The following is a 22,319-nucleotide window of genomic DNA, read 5'->3' as shown; positions in this document are numbered from 1 at the left end:
TGAAATTCTCTGAGTGGAGGCTCTCAAGTGAAGCCTACAGAATATAGCTAGGAGAGCTTTCGATTTTTCCCTAGAATCCCAGTAGAAGTGAAAAAGAAACTTCTCACTTTTCAGGAGAGCCTTAAGGACAAATGCTGTAAGGTCTCATTTTCCTGTAGAAGTGGACTCAGGATGTTAAGTTTCAAGTTGTCTCCCATTATGATTTTTAGCAGTTTGCTAGCAAATGCAACGTTGACAAGCCTGGTGGGATGCCAAGCCTGCGGTGTTGGTGTCAGCCTTAGGGGTGAGATCCTGGTGCCACCCTTGGGTGTGGGCGCCATCTTGGAGAATATACGGAACTTCTCTGAGCTAAGGATCTGTTAGCCAGTAGGATAACAGTAGCTTATAGGATCGCTTTAAGGATCAATAATGTGTATGTGTTAAGTGCTGAAGAAATTCTAACCATTGGTGCTCTTATTGATGAACTCAAAAGGGGTGGAAATGAATGAAGTGAAGTATATTTCTGAAGTGATGCGCAGGCTAAATCCAGTGCTGCATGTAGACCCAGTGCTGCATGTAGACCCAGTGCTGCAGGTTCTATCTGACCAAAAAGGTTCATGGAAGACTCCTAGGTCCTTGGTTCAGGAGTCTCAATGACATTGGTCCTGGACACTCTCAGGATCCCTGCAGAATTGCCTAGTGGTCTCTATGCTGACTTTGGGAATCTAGAATTCTCTGCACAGACAGGATTTCCTGTTGCCAGTACCAGGTGAACTCACTGGGCCTCTAGTCTTCTTGCTGTCCACAACTTGACATACAAGATCCAGGGCCTGAGGTTTGATTTTCCTTCTCCACACTTATGTTTTAAAGCCAAGTAAGGAATTGCCGTTAATCTGAATTATAGGGAAGGTAAGAGCATTAGATTAAATCTTCATGGACTGGGATGCCTGGGTGGCTCAGTCAGTTAAGCATCTACCTTCGGCTCCGGTCATGATCCCAGGGTGCTGGGATCGAGCCCTGAATTGGGTTCCCGGCTCAGTGGGGAGTCTGCTTCTCCCTCTCCCTATGCCCCTTTCCCTGCTTGTGCTCTCTCTCTCTCTCTCTCACTCCCTCAAATAAATAAAATCTTTGAAAAAAATTCTAAAAATATGCATGAACTTCTAAGGGGCAAGTATGAGATGAGTATTTTGTGATTCAGGCAAAATGTCCTTTGTTCTAAGAAATTCTCCCAATAGGTCCTATTGTATGATCCCAGAGATCACTGGACGATCAACCCATAGCTTGAATGTATGTGGATTTTCTGGACATCGAGGGAGTGGAAGAGGTTTTCAGCCTGCTAAGAATCATAGTAATTTACTTGTTCTGCTTTATTGAGACTCACCTTATTTTTAAAATATTTTTCTTATGTGAAAAAATGTTTATAGTCACTGTGTGTGAAGTTAAGTGAAGACCAGAGAAAGAAGAACCCTTGTGTATATTGCCGGTGCTTAAAGACAACCATTTTAATGTTGTTCCCCCTGTGTTTAGGCCTCTAGCCAGACAGATCTTGAAAACTGGGTCACTGCCATACATTCAGCTTGTGCCTCCCTTTTTGCAAAGAAGCATGGGAAAGAGGACACGGTTCGGCTACTCAAGAATCAGACCAGAAACCTCATTCAGAAGATAGATATGGACAGCAAGATGAAAAAGATGGCAGAATTGCAGCTGTCTATCGTGAGCGACCCAAAGAACAGGAAAGCCATAGAAAACCAGGTACTACTTATTTGTGTTTTCTTTCCTTGCACATGTCACTCACCACGAAAATCGGAGTTGGAATGCAGATGGCTGCAATGTTCCTTACCCCCTGGGGGAGATCGTTTCTGTGGCTTCTTGTTGCAAGAACTTAACGGCAGCACTTTTGTGACATCGGTGATGTGATAGGCTTTATTTACAACCTTTGGTTGTTGTATATACTCAGTGGAATATTTGCAACCAAGTCGTTTTTCATAATTCTGATTAGTTCCTTCTTGCCTGGCTGATTTTCTCATATATTGTCCCTTTCAGACCAAGATTTATATAATAAAACCACTAGAAGATTATACAGAGAGGATTCTAACAGAGAGGGTGGCTTTGGGAAGTATGGTTTAGTGTGACCAGCTATTTCCATCCTTGAGTTCCAAAAAAACAGTATATATATATATATTTTCTGTTTATAACAGATATGGTGCTAAGAAGAATGCTTTCTCTGGTCTAGTTCCACTTTCATTATCAGAATTAAATAGCTCGTTTCTATTAAATAGCTCTATGCATTTTGGGGGAGGAGAAGCAGCTTTTGAATATCTGTTTTCCTCTGCTCATGTACCCTAAGCCCGTGGAGACACGGCCATGAGGGTTCTTGCATCTCTCTCTTCCTCGATGCAGGGTGAGTGTTGTCTCTTTAGACAGTTAATGAGGCAGTGGCTCAGAGGACAGGTGCACATGGGGAGAGCCGTTCATTGGTGGATGGCACTAGTCTGGATGTGTGGCTACCAGGGTGCAGAGGGGACCCTACCGATGTTTCACAGTTTGTATGGAAAACCTATTTCAGAGTATGTAATTTCCATAATTCTGTAGAACCTCAATGAGCGTATCCTACACTCCTGAACTTAACTGTTCTGAGAATGTGCCCTTTATCTAAAAAGTATCTGGGAGCACAGTCCAACTATATTAACAGGACCTGAGAAGAGGGTTGCCAGGCAGAAGGTGGGGAGGTGGCAGGTGTTGGGGAGTTTAGCAGGAGCACCACAGTGGAGGTGCCCTCCGCCTGCACCTGTCGTGGAAGAGGGAGGTGCTGAGGCTGGTCGCCATCACCCAGCTTTCAGTCTCTGTGGCATGGAGAGAGGTGATGCTACGTCAGGGTTACCTGGCAAACCAGGAAGCTTGCGGGGGAGAAACGGTCGTCTCCGTTTTCCGTGTACCGCAGCTCACGAGTGGTCCTGAATTTCGAGAATCCAGGAGCCATGATGGTCTGTCCTCAGAGGTGAAACTCATGGATTGCCGTGTCTCAGAGTGTTCAGGGTGCCCCAATAAAACAGTCTCGGGATGACCATATGGGGGAAATTCACCTCTGAAGCCATACTTTCTTCTTTGAAAGGATGTCCACCTTGAAGTCTGTAGGTTCTTGCATAATCTCAAACATGTAGACCCAGCGAGAGAAACGGGAAATCAGGCAACTTTCAGAGGCTCCTGGCCTGCCTACCCTCATCCCCTCCCCCCACCTCTTTTGCTTCCCTTTTCCTTTTTATGGCCACAGGAAGTCCAAGCCACCTTAAAAAAATGCATTTTCATTAAATATGATTTTATTCCATTAATGCAGTTTCATTCACTGTGGTTTATAGTTGGCCAGCAGTTAATTTATGATGTCTGTGGGAGGGGAATTACTTTCACACAAACTGGACTCACACTCAAGAGTCTTTGATGGTTGGATGGCCTAAAGAAGCTCTTTCAATTATGACTCGCAGCATGTTATACATTCTTTGTCAGAATCATTACTAGTCATTTTAGGCACGCTGTCCTGACATGACTAAGTTTTCAGTGCCCCCACCCACCCCCTTCCCTGGGTCCCCCTTACCCCTGTACACACAGCTGCCTTCTCATACTGCACTGGGACATTTCCGGTATGAAACCACTGGAAGTAACTTTAGGAATGCCACCTGAAAATATTCTCCCCATCGTATTGGCAGTTTCTGAGGTCTTCTTTGAGTCTTGTTTTCCCAGAGGGCTTTGCGGTGGGCGTCCGGAATTACATCTGCTATGCTCACTGTCCTTTGCTCATTTTCCAGATGGTTGTAAAGAGAGTTATTAGCTCTTTACTTGCCGACGCAGAGAGTATGCTTAGATTTACTTTTATGAGATGATCTTTGACTCGAGAATGTTATGCGAAGCTACAAAGGCAAAGGTATTTTCAAATCAAGACCAGTAAGAACATGATCTCTCAAATATCTCCTAACTATACGTTTTTTTTTTTCTAAACGACCCTTTAAAAGCGTCTTTAACAGAGCAGTAGTGCTTTCTCCACTTACCACTTAAAACTCGCAACGTCACTCTATTTTATTTTACATAAAAGAAAATATTTATGTAGCGCTTTGCCCCAGAGACCCCAAGAACCTCAGAGTCATTTATAGCCTCGTGAGAGCAGAACTTACGGAGTACGTTACATCATGCACGGTGAAGTCTCTGGAACAGATTTTCTTTGTAGTGTTTGGGTGGAGAAGATCGTTGTGTGCCCCCTTTCCAAATAAAAAGATAAAATGACACTGTCCTAGCAGTAACGGCAGGACTTCATAGCATGGCACGGTGACGTGCTCTGCTTGAAAGAGACCGTCCCACGGGCTTGTCCTGGGGCCTTTTGGAGATGCTGGGAACCGGGCAGGGTGACGCAGCTTTCATTTGAGCATATCCAATGTGGAGCAGACCGTGCGGCCAGCCACATGTCGGATTCCTTTTGAAGTCCTGAGGGAGGAAGAGCTGTAAATTAAGTCCAGTTAGAACTTTATTTTCCTTCCCCTTCATTATTTTAAACAAGTAAAGAGGGACAAAACCTCACTGCCCTTTGGCAGTCTTGGCCCCCCTCCTCCCCCTGCCCAGATGGCTGCGCTGCATCCTGATGCATTCTGTGTGTTCGGGCCCCATCCGTCCTCCACCCCCACCCCATGCGCAGTGGTTCATGAGGCCCTGGTGGGGGAGGCGGTCAGAATGGGGCAGAGGATGCAGCGGGAGCAGCAGGCTGGGGCAGAGGGCTCGGAGCTGCTCTGGGCTTTGTGAAACGTGGGCTTCCTTTTAAGTATTTATTTAGTTTCAACCTGGTAAAGAGGATGAATGGAATCTAGGCAGTTGGAAATTGTGGTGAGGGGGAGGGAACAAAGTGAATGAATCCTTGAGGAAAATACAGTATGGAGTGTGTGTGTGTGTGTGCGTGTGTGTGTGTATTTGTGTGAAGCCATTTGGGGAATAAAACATCAGAGAGGGAGGTGTTGGTGAAAGAGGTCTGAGGAGATGAGGCCGGATGATGGAGGTTCTGGACATTCTGTTTAGCTCCGTGAATGTTTATTAAGTGCGTCTCTGGGTCCAGCAAATGTGCACACAGTGTGGAGTCAAAGAAGATGCTGTTTTGCCCTCTGGGGCTCTCCATCTAGGGGGTGCCGGTCAGTGAAGCACATTATTGCAACATAATTTGATGACTCTAGAGCAAATGATATTCCAGAGGGTTGTGGAAGACAAACCAGAAGTTTAGCCTCCCATGTAATCATGGAAGACTTCCTGTGGGAGGGATGCCTGGACTGCTTCTTGAAAAGTGAGGAGTTAATAAGGAATGGAGAAGGGAATGCCACGCCAAGAGTCAGCATGAGCAAAGGCAGAGTGAAACGCCGTGGCGCAGCCTGGCAGTTCGATTTCTCAGGCACACAGTGTGCGGGTGAGGGATGGAGGGTAAGTCGGACTGTCTTCTCCCTTCGCTGGACCGCTGCGGAGGCTCTCCGTTTTCCCCTTCCTCAGATGCATCTTCCATAGGAACCTGGAGTGTTTGCATCTGTAAAGCAGATCTGATCCTATCATTGCTGGGTTTAAAAACACTTTAAGTGGCTTCTCCTGCTTGTGAGATAAAGCCCTGGATAACCTGTCCTACCTTTACCTAGCAGGGCCAGCTTTCCTGCAGGTTCCACCCCTTTCTTTGGGTTTTTTTTCCTCAGGCAGAGAAGACCCATATAGACCGTCACTGCGCTCATCATGCCTCCTCATCTGTGAGGAAGGGTTCGGGGGTTACTTCCTCCTGCCTTCCTGCCCACTCGCCCAGGGACCTCTTTTATACCCCATAATTCTTGGAGTCTCTCTCCTTGCCCTCCATCTCATTGTTTTCTAATTAACCCCTTGTGTTCAAGGCTGCTTCTGGTCTGAACAATGAGCTCTTAAAGGATTTGTAACTTTTCCATTTCTGGATCCCCGGTGCTTTGCCCGAAGTAGTGTGGGAGTGGATGTGTGTCTCCTCTCCACTCTGACTCACTGAGGCTCCTCTCTGTGGGCCCCGCCCCAGCTCAACGCCAGCTCTGGGCTTCCTTCCCTCAGGCCTTCCCTCCTTCATCCCCAGCTAAGGTGTCCTTTCTCTGGCCTCACAGCCCATCCTCACCGGCCCCTGATCTTATTTATCAAGGCACCGATCTCAGGCCATGATGGTGTGTGATTTCATGGCAGCCACGTGAGGTAAAGCTGTATGTGTCACTCATTTGATAGATGAGTGAATAGACCTGAGAGAAGTTAAGTACATATTCTTTCTTTCTTTCTTTTTTTTTAAGATTTTATTTATTTATTTGACAGAGATCACAAGTAGGCAGAGATGCAGCGGGTAGGGGGAAGCAGGCTCCCTACTTAGCAGACAGCCTGCTGCGGGGCTCGATCCCAGGACCCTGAGATCATGACCTGAGCTGAAGGCAGAGGCTTAACCTACTGAACCACCCAGGCGCCCCTAAATACATTGTCTAATGTCACAGAGCTGACAAGTGGGGGAGCTAGGATTTGATCACACATGTGCATTCCTAACCACTCGGCTGTATTGCCTCTCAGTAACGAATCAGATTGTGTTTTTCTTGCTGATTAGTCATGGGATGAATGGTTTTGTATAAAACAGATTAGTTTTTATTTTTATGTGTTACATATGTGTGTGTGTATAATATATAATTAGTATATATATGTCTGTCTATTTATTTTTAAGTAATCTCTACATCCAACATGGGGCTCAAACTCGCAACCCTGAGATCAAGAGTCACGTGCCCTACTGACTGAGCCAGCCAGATGCCCCAGAATTAGCTTTTTTAAAATTTAAGATTTATTTATTTATTTTAGAGCGAGCTAGAGCACGGTCGGGAGGAGCAGAGGGAGAGGGAAAGGATCTTAAACAGACTCCACACTGAGCCTGGAGTCCGACACGGGGCTCGATCTCACGACCCGGAGATCACAACTTGCGCCAAAAAAGAGAGACAAGAGTCACATGCTTAACCGACTGCACCACCCAGTTGCCTCCCCAAAATTCATTTTTAAATGATTTCTATACCTTGGATTTTTGGGCTCGATTTGATGGGAAGTGTATTTATCTTAAAATGGAGTGAATTTTATGGTATGTAAATTCTATCTCAGAGGAAAAGACAAAACACATTCTCTAAATCTTAGTTGGCTGTTCTAACCACTCATTAACTTCGGTGTGATCCGTGTCACTAGATGGATTTTTCTGAGAAGGGTAGGTTGTAGGGCCTGGCAAATACTGCATGGGAGATTTTCATCCTATTTGCCAAAAAGGAAAAACTGATGATCTTTTGGGACGGATCTTGGAAGGGACAAATGACCAAATGACTAAATGATAGAAAATATTTTTCTAGGGGTTTTGGGTGTGGAAGGAACGTGCTGGTCATCGTTTTTATGTATCACTTATTCATCTGTTATTTTTAGCATTAGGCTTCCTCCTCCCCGCTCCCCACGTCTATGTGTACCATAACCTCTCTGACCTCATTAGGTGACCATCGCCGTATTAGCAATAGAGGGGAAACTTTTGCACTGTGTTTGTGACAGAGCTTAAAAGTGGGGGTTTTCCTCCTTAAGTTTGTTCTTAGTACTTTTTTCTTTTGCAGCGGAAGTCAGTTCCTTAGAGTGAGTTCTCTTCATGTCATCTTTTTGTTTTTTGGCATTAGAAGAAATGAAAGCTCAGTCTACATGGAAGTTGAATGTTTATTTTTGTGTCCTGATATTTATCTTAGAAAATAAAGAAATATCTAGGGACAATGATTAGTATTTAAGGAATTTAGAAAAAAAAAATGGAAAAAACAGTCTTGGTTTAAGGGGATTGATTTTAGGCATTTTAGTGTTTGATCATCGAAAGAAATCTCCAGAAATTCCCTGATTAACATGATGTCAGATAATGTTACTGTGTTAGTGATGATGGCGATGGAAATTTCCCAATGTAAAGTTGTAATAGCTACAAAGCTGTCTTCTGTTTCTCCCATTACATTTATAAAAATGTATCTTTATCTCCTTTATCTCATAATTTTGATTATAAAATATGTTTATATTTTTTGTTAATGCTTAAAATGTGGGGGTGCCTGGATGGCTCAGTTGGTTAAGTGTCTGCCTTCAGCTCATGTCGTGATCTTGGGGTCCTGGGATTGAGTCCGGCATCGGGCTCCCTGCTCAGTGAGGAGCCTGCTTCTTCCTCTCCGTCCACCCCACCCCCTGCTCATGCTTGCGCACACATTTATTTATGCATAAATAGATGTATTATAAAGAGATTTATTATAACAAACAGTCACATGACTGGAGACACATAGGTCCCGAGATCTGCAGTGTCAGCAAGACTCAAGAATGGTACCCTTCCCATTCCAAGACTGGCAGACTCCGGGCCCAGGGTGGGCTGATGTTTCAGTTCCAAGTCCAAAGTCAGAAAAAAAAAAGCCAGTATCCCAGATGGAAGGCCACTAAGCAGGAGGAATTCTCTTTTCCTTGGAGAATCGTCGGCCTTTCGGGTCTGTATTTAGGCCTTCAGCTGGTTGAAGAGGCCCGTCCACACTGGGGAGGGTCATCTGCTTTACTCAGCCCACCCATTTAAATGCTATTCTCATCCAAAAACACCCTCACAGAAACACCCAGAGTAATGTTTAACCACAACTCTGGATACCCAGTGGTCCAGTCACGTTGACACCTATAGGACTAACCATCACAAATGTTGAGTCAGGATGAACATAGGAAAATTGTTGAAATGGAGAAGTCATAAAGTCCCTTCTGGTTTGTGTTTTTCATGAAATTTAATTTTAAAATGACTTCTGCCATGTATAATATTGATTGAGATACCAGTTCTCTTGAAATGTAATCACATATGTTAATGAACTTCATGTCTACAAAAGAAGGTGTCTGTAATTGTAGATTTTTCAGGAAATCAGCAGAGAAGGTATTTGAGAGGCAGAACTGGGGTATAGTTTCTCCCGTGGCTTACAGCTTCTGGTAGGTGTCAGTTTATGGTTGTGTAATAACCATTTGTTACTTTTAGAATCTAGACTTCTCTAATGTGGCAAGATGAAGAAGAGAGAGTTTGGACTGGCTTCTTAGTCCAGAGCTGTCCTCACTAAGGCTATGAACCAGAATTGCTGGAGGTGGTTTTCAAGACATCCTACTTACTGGATAGATTCCTCACATATCTGGACTGGGCATGTTCATTGAGAAAAGCCAACAGGTCCTTCTAGTATTCATGAAAGGCCGACACCAGGTGGCTATCAGGTCACTAACATGCATGTACAGAAGCTTCCACAAAGTTAAATTTGCTATGGAGTTTGAGAATCTGGGACTTTGTAGCTTTGCTGACAGACCTTGATGAATCAACAGATCATTTTAGATCTGGTAGCCATTGTATTTCTTCCATGTAGAGAAGGTGCAGGGTGACCTTCTGATGAACTTGATCCGGAGGACTTGGAGTGGGGGCTGTGTGAGAGTGGCCGGAGTTTGTGTTGCTTTTCTTTCGGGAGAGACTGAAGGGACCAGAGTGTTAAATGTTGGAGACCCTTCAAAATATCACTTACCCAGAATTAACAATTGACCTAGAAGGTTTGCTGTGAAGAGTTAGAACCTGCCTGGAGGCTAACCCTGGCTGAAGCACCGATGCAGCTGGTGCGGGTGAAGTGACACGTGCACCCTGATGACAAGCCCTCACTGCGGACCCTCTCCTGAATGCGGAGAAGCTCTGACCGCCCTCGAGAGGGCAGCTTTCCGCTCTGGCGAATCCCTGTGTTGGCAAGTTACAATAGAGCCTTTTTCACCTTCTGGTTTCTCTTAAAATAAAGGTAAATGTGTCTTGATCCTTGGCAGGAGGAAAAGTGGCCCTCAGAATCTGACCATCTTTCTTTACCAATTGATAACTTCAATTTTGAAGAAAAAGCTCAGTGACATTTCATTGGTGTGAAAATGCGTTTTAATTTCATCCAGATGTAGAGACGGTGATCATTCTCTAATATACTTAAAATCGGAGTAGAAGCTCTCTTTTCCTTTACCCCTGAAGTCATTTGCTTCTGATCGAGTCATTTACTCAGAAGGCGGAGCATTCACATAAAAGACAGCGTGTCTGTCATCCAGCATCTGTCTGTGTGCAGTTTGGCTCATCTGGTGTAAGATCAGAGGCTGGCAGTGTGTAGGGAAATTACACAAAGTGAGACAACTACTTACAGCTGTGTATCCTGCGTTCGGTTGGCACAGCTTAGCGTGCTGGAGTTCTCCAGAGGTCATGGTGGTGTGGCCTGGGTTTGGATTGGGCCCACCGGCTTTGTTCTGTTTTGGGCCATCCTGATGAAGTCTGGTGCTGTCTGACCCACTGTGTCTGGGCAGGAGGGCTTGAGAGGGGGTGAGCAGGGCAGGTTCATTTCCACCATGCAGCACCGGCTGAAACAAATTGTTCCTTGACGTTTGTGAAAGGGACCGTATTTTCAGTTGGACTCATGAAACCTTCTCATTTTCATTTCAATCACCCCTGTTTGTACTTAAACAGATCCAGCAGTGGGAGCAGAACCTGGAGAAGTTTCACATGGATCTGTTTAGGATGCGTTGCTACCTGGCCAGCCTACAAGGCGGGGAGCTGCCAAACCCCAAGAGCCTCCTGGCCGCCGCCAGCCGCCCCTCCAAGCTGGCCCTCGGCAGGCTGGGCATCTTGTCGGTTTCTTCTTTCCATGCTCTGGTAAGTTCCTGGGAAAGGCCGTGTGTGGCGTTCAGGGAGGAGGGCAGATGCTCCCCCTTTCCCAGCGGACCGCCCGTCAGGTGCCCTGTGACTTAGCCCAGTACTGCCCAGGGAGTCCCCGGGGCTGGACACTGCGGGGATGGAGGGTGGGAGGCAGCCCGGCTCCAGGACTCGCTAGTTCTCTGCTGCCGCTTCTAGGAACCCCGCGACTCGTAGACCGTTAGGAAACGTTCACCTCGGTGTCTGCCGTTCTGTCCGTTTCACTTCCGTCCGTCGGGAGGGTGGAAATCCCTGAAGAGAGGCAAGGAGGGAATGAGGAATGGAGAGGCTGAGCGAAGGGGGTTTTGTCCCTATTACACAGAGCCTTGCTGGGTTTTCCACAGCGGCTCCCGGGTGGCTGGCTTCCGTGGCCAGCACGAGCTCCAGCCTGGGGCATCTGCGGGTCCTTTTGCCCACCCCACTGCTCACCCTGGAGAGATGAGAACATTGAAACTCGGCTGGTGCTATCCAGATACGAGGTAGCCATACGGTGCATGCGTGTCTGGTATGTCAGACACGCAGTAGCTTTGGGGCAGAAGTGATGATCACAGAAAGCAGGGCTTACTTCTGTTCAGGCAACAATGAATTCTGTCACCCGGGTACTATGCCTTAAGAGGTTGAAACCTGTGTTTTTCATTAGGTATGTTCTAGAGATGACTCTGCCCTCCGGAAAAGAACACTCTCACTGACCCAGCGAGGAAGGAACAAGAAGGGTCTATTTTCTTCACTAAAAGGGCTGGACACGCTGGCGAGAAAAGGGAAGGAAAAAAGACCTTCTGTACCTCAGGCGAGTTCCCCAGGACAGGAGGGACAGCAGGCTTAGCGGGAGATCCTGGACGGTCAGCGGACCACAAATGTTCAGCAGCCGTTAAGAATGAGATAGAAGTTGATTCAAAGGAATGCAGTCTTGGCATGGGTTTTTTCCCGAAGGGGAACACACAGGTCGCCCAGCTTCCTGTTGGCACTTCCGAAAATGCGTTCACACCTTGCTCACAGCTGCAGCTCCGGGCACACAAACGTAGTCAGAATCGTTGCCTTTAGAATAGTTTTTCCCCTAAGATTTGATATTAAAATAAACATGTAATAATAGAATTGTTAATAATTATTAATTATTAATTAATAACAGAATAACGGCAACCAAATTCTATTGATAGTGCTGGACACTTTTCTCACTTAAACTTGATGACACACAGGAGGCATTTTGTCATCAGATTTTAGAGATGTAGAAGCCTGAGACATGGCGGCGAGGTTAAGTCCCTGCCTCACCCATGGCGCCCGTGGGGCGGGGCCTGGCTTCGACCTCCCTGGACCCAGGGCTCTGCTATACTGGGCTGTTACAGCTGCTGATTGTCCTTGAGGAAGGACACCTGCTTTAATATTTTATTTTATTTTAAGTAAGTAATTTTAAAGAGATTTTATTTAATTGAGAGAGAGAGAGCACACGAACAGGAGCAGAGGGAAGGGCAGAGGCAGACTCCCTGCTGAGCAGGGATTTCCCCATGCAGAGCTGGATCCCAGGACCCCAGGATCATGATCTGAGCCAAAGGCAGATGCTTAACCGACAGAGCCACCCAGGTGCCCCTGTTTTAATATTTTAAAAATAATCTGAGCACTCATTGCTGAAGTGGGGCTCATGTATAGTGAATGGTCTTCAGAACATTTTGAATGCTTCTATCTGAATTATTTCCTAATGACATTAATAGATGATAATGAATTTTATGTTGCAGACTGATATGTTTTAGGATTATTGTTTTTCCAAAGGCTGTTGAAAACGTGAATTCTTTATATGTCAATATGATCCTTTAAATGGAAAGGAAAAATGTGATGAAGTCTGAGGAAACTCCTGGTTATACTTGTAACATGTTGTTGTTCTGAATAGGCTTCCAGTGTTAGAGGGTCACATCTGGACCTTGATTTTCTGATTTTATATGAATATTTATTTGCTTGTATGTCCTAGTTTTGGGAATTGTGTGAATCACAGATAGAAGCCACTCTTTAGACCTGTTTATAGCCCTAGCATCATAAGGGAGGAGTGGTGGACAAAAACACACGAACCCTCTTTTCCATGGCCTCTGTTTTGCATATCCCTGCAAAATTTTTATATATTCCTATACAGTGAAAAGAATATCATATTTAAAAATTGTGGTTCTACTTGTAGTTTAATTGTAAAGTAATCACGTGCTCATTGTAAGTGGGAAAATATTTCTTCATTATAGATGGTAGTCACCTATATTGTATTGGCTAATGCTAGGCTTATATTTTTGAATTGAACTTCTATGAATGTATTTGAGACATTCTGTTTTAATCAAGACAGTCAATCCTGTCTTAATAATGATAAATAACTTGATAACTTGCTTCCTTTTCTTAGATGTTGACATTCAAACAATATCTTTATTGATATTGACCATTCAAACAATGGTCTTTATCCCATTCGATGTGGTAAATGTTCTTAACGTAAGCTTTCTTGAGAGGCAAAAGCATTCTGATGAACATTTTTGTTTTAAAAAGATAGGGAACTAATTAGTGTTTATATTTACGTAACTGAATGACGTAGAGGTGGTAGGTATCCATAAATGTTTACATGGCCAGATCTTTAATGTTTATAACTTCAGTACAAAATCTAGAAGATAAAAATTAGAAAAGGAAATCATTTCTTGTCCCTCTACCCAAACACAACTGCTGTGAATAGTTAGGTATATTTCTTCACAATTTCTGTTCTCTTGTTCTGTGCACATTCAGACAAGAGTGACAAACCCAACTTTGAGCTGTTTTACTTCTTGAGAAATGTGTACTTCTTGGTTAAAAACATTATCAAGAAGATCTAGGATTGCTGGAATAATAAACAACATTAAAGAAAAGTAAACTTTGTAATCATAAGGAAAGTAAAAAAACCAACTTTCCCTTCAAAATTAAAACTTTAAATGTAATAGAGGAGTAATTAGTATAAATTGTGATATGAAGATCTTATAAAAGGTTATGGAACATAAAAGTTTAAATACTGAAAAAGGGTAGCTGCCAAATGAACATTGCAGAGCCATTTCATTAGCCTTTTCTGCCACTCCTGTCCATCAGGTATTTGATTCAAGGGGCAGATAGGCATTTTCTGGAACTTAGCTTTCTTAAAACTCCCAATAACTCCAGTGAGGGGAACGTTGCTGTGGGGGCAGCCATCTTGGTTTACATTGATGACGCAAGCACTAATCAGGCAGTGCTGGTTCACAGTCTTTACATGAATCTGTTGAAAATACATTTAGAGTTCATTGTTAGTGTGTAAGAAAGCAGCTGATTTCTGTGCACTGATTTTGTATCCTGCCACATTGCTGAATTGCTGTATGAGTTCTAGTAGTTTGGGGGTGGAGTCTTTTGGGTTTTCCCTATAAAGTATCATGTCATCTGCGAAGAGAGAGAGTTTGACTTCTTCTTTGCCAATTTGAATACCTTTTATTTCTCTTTGTTGTCTGATTGCTGTTGCTAGGACCTCTAGTACTATGTTGAACAACAGGGGTGAGAGTAGACATCCTTGTCGTGTTCCTGATCTTAAAGGGAAGGCTGTCAGCTTTTCCCCATTGAGGATTCATATGGTCCCTAGTTGGCAAATAAGAGATATTCTCAGAATGCCGAGCAGTTTTGAAGATACCTAAATTCATGGTAACCCTGTCTTAAAAGTGGTGTGGCTAGTCTGAGATCAAAAGAGCAACTTTTGTTTATACGTCCCCTGTTGCTCAGCAATACTTACCCTCCTTTGAGAGTTTGGTGAATCCAAAATTGCATGTTCCTTTTGGGGTGGTTGGAGATCTTCAGAGTCTCTCCAGGTTGTGAGTCAGTAGCCTTTGCATCACCCTCAGTGGAGCGGAGCACAGCGTCCTTGTCTAGACTCCAAAAGTTTCTGACTAAACTACTCAGAACCATTTCTGAATGGAATTATGGGAGTAGGGATGAAGTTCTACTTTTCCTTTGGGGTTCTTTTTCAAACCTGCACCTTCCCCTGCAGCTGTGTTTCATGTTACTGAGCGATTTCTCTGTCTTCCCCAAATCATTTTGTCTTGAGTTTTATGTCCAGTAAACCTCTCAACTATTTGTAGAAGTTGAAACCTGATTTTTAATAGGCCTGGACAAATTTAATATGCTTTTGCAGAAGTAGGCAGTATTATTTAATTAATTGGGATAATTTGGCCACTTGACAATTTAGTTGGGAAACACTGAGGAACGGTTGAGAATTACGTTGTTGACGGGTCCTGAAGGAAGGGTAAGGGAGGCAAATTCTGGTGATCCTAAAATTATACCACACAGACAGCTATCTCTTTGGCTTTCCTGTGAGCTTGGCCTGGATTGTGGGCCCCAGAGCTGTCCAGTATGCTGTGTTGTTGTCGACACTGCTCCTAGTGGGCTGCTCTGCCTACCGTGTCCTGAGATGGGGTAGAAAATCTCCACTCAAAGCCCCATTCCCTTTCACCTTCCCTTCTCAGAGGTCAGGGGCTGCAGGAGCTTGAGTGTGAGACACACTGGCTTGTGTGAGGGGCCATGTAGCTGTGTTGCTCCTCTCTGTTCTTGGTGCTTTCCTCCTTTTAGATCGGACCAACCATGGGACCACAAGGAAGACAAATCCAAAACTTCCTTTTTTTTAAGATTTTATTTATTTCTTTAGAATGTGAGCAGGGGCAGGGGAGGGGAGAAGGGAAGAGGGAATCTCAAGTAGACACTCACCCCTCCCCTGCTGAGAGCCCCTTGTGGGGCTCACTCTCACAACCCCGAGGTCATGACCTGAGCTAAAATTGAGAGTCAGATGCTTGACGGACTGAGCCACCCAGAAACTCCTCAAAAACCTTCCTATTTATAAATCATAGCAGCAAAATGTCAGACTGACAAGTGAATATAATAATTTCAGTCCCTTGCCCCTTTATTTGTACACACATGCGGAGCCTATTTCAAAATCCAGATCAAATTACCATCTTTTTAAAAAAAAAATTGATGAAAATAATTGTATCACGATTACAGGTTTCCCCATGAATCGGAAGTGGGGCATTCCTGTGAAACCTTTCATAAGCCAAAGTGGCAAATACCAGTAGTTTATCTGGAAAAATTTTGAGCATTCCCAGAGCCAAAAAATAACCTCTTGGGTTTTTCTGATACCTTAGGGCACATCTCACGAAAGGATACACAGAATAAATCGAGGTGTTGTAAAGCTCAGATGCTAAGGGACCCAGTTCGGAGCTCCATGGCTGGATCGCACATGCAGGTGTAGCCCCAGGGAAGGACCTTGGCCGTGCCCCTCTTGCTGCTGGGGTGTGCGTGCTGTCCCTACAAGGGCTTGCTGCTGCAAAACAGACGCTGAATATGTGTTTGCTTTTCACCTGATTTCATCTTCTGCGGATTTTTTCCTCTTAGCTATAACAGGCACAAACACAGATCTTTCAGGAAAGCAAAGTGACACAGTGGGAACTACAGAAAAGTGGGGACATGTCTACTTCTTTGGTCTTCTTCCTCTTACCCTCAGTGATGCAACCATGTTGTGTCGCCCCGGCAGGCTTGTAATTGGGACTCTTGCTCTGTATAGTTTATATTTTGTGATTATGTATTCTCAGTCCATAGTGTACTAAGGATAAAGTATCACTTACTACATCTGCCTGTTGTCTATATTAGATCCAGTCCTTTAATAGTCGTTGAGAAGTCATGTTTGTTGTGCAATAAAAAACAGTGTGAAGGTTGTATCTCTTCTGTCGCTACATAATTTAAAATTCTTACTTTGAATGTTAAGGGATTCTTGCACAAAAGCATTTTTTTTTTTTTTTAACTGAAGTTACATCAGGCTTTGGAGAGAAATTTTGCTAAAAAAGCTGTTGATGGTCAGAATTAAGCTTAGTGCCTATTTAAATTGTGCTCAAATTACCAAGTGATCTTCTTGTGATTTAATTGACAAGTCCCAGCGGCACTATAATCAGTGAGAGGAAAATATTGCATCTGTTTTTTTAAAGCATATACACTTAAACATTTATTCCTACTTTAAGAATTGTCGCTGATATACATTCTTTTGACACCTAGGGCTTTAACTGTGTGTCATTTTGGGACTGCAGAACTCAGAAAACTAGGTTTAAATTGAATTGCAGGCTGAATGAAGGGTGTTTGTTTTTTGTATCTCTGGGACTTAAAATTCTGCCTGTTGCTGGTTGAATCCTATTTTACTAGTTTTCCTCTGCTGATCATTGTTGGAGTATATTGATAATTTGTGAGGACCATCTTCTCGTTATAACCAGTGTATGACGTCCATTCGTGATACAGAAAGGCAGCCATTCCTGAGTGTTAGGAGGGAGGGGTCCCAGGCACCTTTTAACTATTCCACTCTAATTGGGGCACCATGTAACAGTCCCAACAGTGAGTCATCCTAATTCAAAATCTGTTAAGACTGGAGTAAAGCCAGTCTTATTTGAGCATTTTTTGAAAGGACATTTTGGCGAGCCCAAAATGAAAGCTTTTCAGAGCATGCTTCTTGATGAGTAATAATGAGTCTCAAGCAGAGTTTGAAGGGAGGTGTTTGTTACTGGGATTGTGACAGCACATCCCCCGCTGAGGCTCTGGAAGGCAGCTCCCCCAGCAGCTTCATTGCAGAAACTGTGGAGCCTCTGGGCCTTGGCTCTTTCTCCTGGAAAATTGGCTTGGGGTGTCCCGACTTTCTGTGGCTGCGAGTGAATGAAGTATTGTCCCATGAGTCATTAGCTCCAAACTGGGGAAAAAAAAAATGCTAATGTTGGTTTTTTAAATGGAAAATAGGAATGAAATCACTTACTCTTGACCATGGTGTAGTAATCTGTTTAAGTGGGACCCTGCGGAACACACACACACACACACACACACACAGAGGTACATAGATAGGTTTTTGTTTTCCCTTCATATCAACTGATGTTTGGGCAGCAGCCCAAGAAGGAGATAAACCCTTTGTCTTCCATGACATTTTGCTGTTATTAAGAAAACCCAGAGCATGTACGGCCTTTTGTGTTTTCTGCTCATCTCACTTGCTAATAGACTTTCCTTTTATCAGCGACTGTGGTGGAGGGCCCGTTGGTGACAGCCAGATTGTGATTTTGCTCCTCACTTCCCTTCAGTGATCAAGTAGTAATTAGAAGCCATTTGATCCAGAAGCATCTGCTGTGAGAACGTGCGGAGTTTCAGTTTTCTCTCCTTCAGGCACACTGAGTGTGAGTGACACGACCATTGATGGAATAGTGTGATCATTGGTGCCTCTGCAGTAGTGGCCCATGAGGAGGGCACGCCTGGGCCAGGTGTGGGTGCCAGGCCCCTGGTTGCTGCGGATGGCCAGTCACGGCTGACCACGCGGTGACCCCAGCCCCCGTAGCTCCTCAGGGTTTTGAGACAAGGACCGTTCTCCCGCACCTCTTTTTACTGGCTGTTGTTGAATTTCAGGGCTTCATTCTGCGGTCCAGACTGAACTTCATCCAGTTCTTTGACATTGTCAGGGCCCCTTACAGGATAATGCCTTCAGATGCCATTCCTCCCACTCAGGGCTCCTAACCACCCTGTGGAGCTGTGGGGTTCAGCCCCCTTTAAAGGTGAAGAAACGGAAGCCCAGAGACATCAGATAACCAGCCCTGGCGAGACTGGGATTTGACCAGAATGTCTGTTACATTTTTGCTGTTATCTGTGTTCATTCTCCAGGAACTGGGCACCTTGAGCAGGCTAATTTTTTTGTTTTGTTTTGTTTTGTTTTTTGATTTGTTTGTTCTTTTATCAACTTTTAAAAAAGATTTTATTTGTTTGAGAGGGGAAGTGCAAGCACACCAGTGGGGGAGGGGCAGAGGGAGAAGCAGGCTCCTCGCTGAGGAGGGAGCCGGACTTGGGGCTCCATCCCAGGACCCTAAGATCATGACCCGAGCCAAAGGCAGACCTTCAACAGACTGAGCCACCCAGGTGCCCCTGGAAACTAGTTTATAGCTGGGGGGGGAGGTTGGTGTCTGGGGAGAGGTAGAGTAGGAGGCGGGTTGGGTTTGCACAGCCTTGGGGCATGGCTAGCCCCTGGCTCCTGGGTAAGCGGTAAAAAGATGAAGGAAACGCCTCAGAAAAGGGCGGGCTGGATTAAGAGCTTTCCAAATGGCTTAGTTTGTTTGCTTGTTTTCAAGAGTCTCTCTCTCTCTTTTTTTTTTTTTTAAAGATTTTATTTATTTATTTGACAGAGATCACAAGTAGGCAGAGAGACAGGCAGGGGCGGGGGGCAGGCTCCCTGCTGAGCAGAGATCCTGATGTGGGACTCGATCCCAGGACCCTGGAATCATGACCTGAGCTGAAGGCAGAGGCTTTAACCCACTGAGCCACCCAGGCACCCCTCAAGATTCTCTTTTCCTTGAATAAAAAAAAAAATGACTTTTATTTGGAATATTGAGAATAAAGCCGTGCATGTGTATTCTCAGCAGGGACAGCATTGACCCTTGAGGGGATCAGTCTAGTTTTTGCGCCAAGTGGGCAAAGCTTCCAACCACCTAGGAGATCTATAAACGTGCAGCCTCCTCTTTTTCTTGTTCTGATTAATTAGTCCTTTCCATATTCTTAATGTCTCCTTGGAATAATCAGGTTTACTCTTTCTTTAATTGCGGACGTTTGAGATGATGTGTGAAGACACAGGAAAAGCTTCCGTGTACATTTTCACTGCAGGATCTCTGGAGAGGCGCTGAGTCTTCCACAGCCTTGACTTTGATGGGCGTCTTCTCTTTCATCCTCGATCTGGCGTCCACAGTGTAGGCTCAGGGAATGATTCCGCAGAGCAGCCAAAGCCTAGTTATATTGAGGAGAGTAGGGAGATTCTGTCCTTTGCAATTTGCCTGCGGTCCTTTTCTCTTGTCTAGAACTTGTTACTCCTTCAAGAATCTATTAATTTCTCTTCTTAAAACTTAGGGAAGATTAAGAATTTGTTACGGTGTGGACAGGGCAGCTTTTACCTTTCAGGCCTATATGTACGGCTGAATTTTTGGTTGCATCCAATTCCACGCCCCTGGGCTGATATGTTCTGGGTGCAAAATGTGTTGTATCAAGGTCTGAAGAAGACTCAGAGCCAGAAAAGAGCTTCTGCTGCCCTTTGTCTTAGCCCCAGGGAGGGAGCAGGGGTGTATGTGTGTGAGAGCACCTAAAAACTGTCCCGTAAGCTGGACTTCGTCAAGTCCAACATCAGGGATAGAGGACGGTAGCCTCACGCAATGGAGCGAATTTGGGGTAAGAGGGAAGAGAGCCGGAGAGACTTCATTAGAGAGGGAGAGGGTAGCAATGGAAGTAAGGCTGAGGGATGTATATGGTTTTAGCACTGGAGCTGTGAGGAAGGTAGAGCAGGCAAGGGAAATTGAAATGAGAGAGCTGCAGCTTTCTGGGGAAAGTCAGGTGAGCCGTTTTGTTCCACCGGAACTTGGTGTGTGCTGTGGAGTAACAGAAAAGATTCGAGAAAGTCAGGTTATATCCATTATGTGGGGAGGTAACTGGCCTGTTGGTATTTCTATAGTGCAGTGGTGGTGAGCATAGGCTCAAGCCAGGTTTTTAGGGCTAAAATTCCCATAGTACCACCATCACGGCTCACTGTGTGTGCTGGGGCAAATTTCTAGAGTTTTCTGAGCCCCATGTTTCTCACTTATTCCCTATGGGGTCAGGACAGTGCATAACGAGTTGTTGGTAGTCCATGAACTGACAACCTGCGGAAAGCTTATTCCATCCAGGGGCCCCTGACGGCCCGGCTGGCTGCTGGGAGGGTGCTCCGCTCTTCATCTCAGCGCGGTGAGTTCAAGCCCCAGAATGGGTGTGGATCCCGCCTGGGGCAGGCGGGGGCTGGGGAGCTCTTCCCTCTGGCCCCACGTAAGTCTGTCTCTCCGTGATGGAGAGTAGCGATGGCAGCAGGAGGAAGGGGAAGGATCGTTGTGAGCTTGTGCTTCTCCCGCCCCTCCCCCACCTGCCATCCTCAGGCACGTTTTTCCTGGTCTGCTGGGAAAGGGCATGATTAAATTGCTTTGCAGGCGTAACCCACTCCTTGACTTCTCCGCCTGCTTCCTGGGTGCTTGCTTTCTCCACAGTGACCTCTGCTGGGGTTTTAGTGCGATGCTGAGCAAGCCTGGTTGGGGGCGGCGGGGTGTGTAGGGAGGTGGTGGGCGGACTCTACTTCTGTGGCAGTACCTGCTTGTTGCTGATGCACCTGGTGGAAATAAAGTACCTGCAGGTTGAATCCGAGAAGAGGGATCTGTATGCGATAGGGTCCTTCGTGCTGGCTCCCTGCTTCTCCGCTCCAGGTGTCCATTCCTTTTCTTTCTCTTGGTTTGGCACATGAGGTTGATATTCATTCTGGGCTATGATCATCTTCCAGGAAAATGTGCAGAAAGTGACAGACCCACGACAGATCCAGAAACATCCCTTTAAAGATGAGCACCACATTTTAAAAAAGACAGCACAGAAAAACGGGTTCTTCTCTTGCTTTTCCTGAGCCTGTTCTTTTGAAATCTTCAATACATATTCTAGTTCTTTTTCTTCTTTTCTTTTAAGAGTTTTTTTTTATTTATTTGAGAGAGGGAAACAGAACGGAGCAGGGAGCACAACCTGGGTTTTGGTCCTAGGACCCCAGAATCATGACCTGAGCCCAAGGCAGATGCTTAACTGACTGAGCCACTCAGGTGCCCCTCTATTCTAGTTTTTAAATCCAGCATAGGAGGATTTTTTGCTTTGTGGGGTCTTTCTTTAATGCATGGAATTCAAAGTAAAATCCATTGATGATAACTTTATGATAAGTAGGATAGAATAATGTGATAGTATTGAAAGTACCAGTTTCTAGTGTGTAAGGTATTTTCACATCTATATGTTTTTGCTGGCAAAATCTGTATTAACTAATAAACTTAAGTAATTATATTACTAATATCTCCTTTTACAGAGTAGGAGACAAGGCTCAGCAAAGTGAGTGTCCTGTCCTGCTGATTAAATTGCAGAATGTGTAACTCGAACACCCAGTTTTTTTATTTCAGGTCCCCAGGTCTGTCTGTCTTTTGCCACCAGACCAATGCAAGAGTCTAACCAGAGGATAACATTTCTGAGTTGCTTAATACATATTAACTATTTATGTTTATAAATCACGGAAGTTCATGCTAGGATGAGATCATTGAATTACTATGATAATGGGGTCCAGGGAATTAAACATCTTTGGGAAAAGCTTCCTTTTAAAGGTGGTATGTTTGGAGTTGATTTCTAAGAGTGTCTAGATATGAAATAGCTGACAGAAAGGAAAAAAAAAATGTTCCTAGGATTAGAGACTGATTTTAAGAACCAAGTAGAAATAAGAGAACCGCATTGCTCAAATGCAGCACGGTTCGCGTTAGGATGCCACGGGCATCAGTGGCTGTAAATGAGCCCATATTCAAGTTCATGGTGATCAGGAATGCAGATTTCACAGGGCGCTTGTCAACCAGCAATTCTGGAGCAGGGAGAGTCGAAACCGAGCACTGTGTGGTGTTCAAACTTGGGCTAGGCCACAAATGGCACGTGGCCAGAACACCGGACCAGAACTCTGTTGCCTTCCTGTCAGCCTCCCTGGAGGGTTTCGGTTTCGTGTGGACTAAATGGATGA

General features: G+C 44.8%; 1 protein-coding gene across 2 annotated transcripts in view; it reads left to right on the top strand.

Moving 5' to 3' along the window:
* TIAM2 (TIAM Rac1 associated GEF 2) overlaps window positions 1-22,319 on the top strand; it is a 228,139-nt gene that overhangs the window by 132,985 nt on the left and 72,835 nt on the right. For both annotated transcript variants that reach the window (XM_045080146.1, XM_045080147.1), the window contains 3 exons: window positions 1,507-1,731; window positions 10,505-10,690; window positions 11,370-11,516. In XM_045080146.1, coding sequence (XP_044936081.1) covers window positions 1,507-1,731; window positions 10,505-10,690; window positions 11,370-11,516 — 558 coding nt within the window. The remainder of the gene's footprint in view (window positions 1-1,506; window positions 1,732-10,504; window positions 10,691-11,369; window positions 11,517-22,319) is intronic.

Source organism: Mustela putorius, unplaced genomic scaffold, assembly GCF_011764305.1.
Source record: "Mustela putorius furo isolate JIRA1106 unplaced genomic scaffold, ASM1176430v1.1 tig00000450_pilon_pilon_pilon, whole genome shotgun sequence".
Taxonomy (NCBI): Eukaryota; Metazoa; Chordata; class Mammalia; order Carnivora; family Mustelidae; genus Mustela; species Mustela putorius.
The sequence above is the reverse complement of the archived record's forward strand: the minus strand, read 5'-3'. Positions and strand labels throughout refer to the sequence as shown.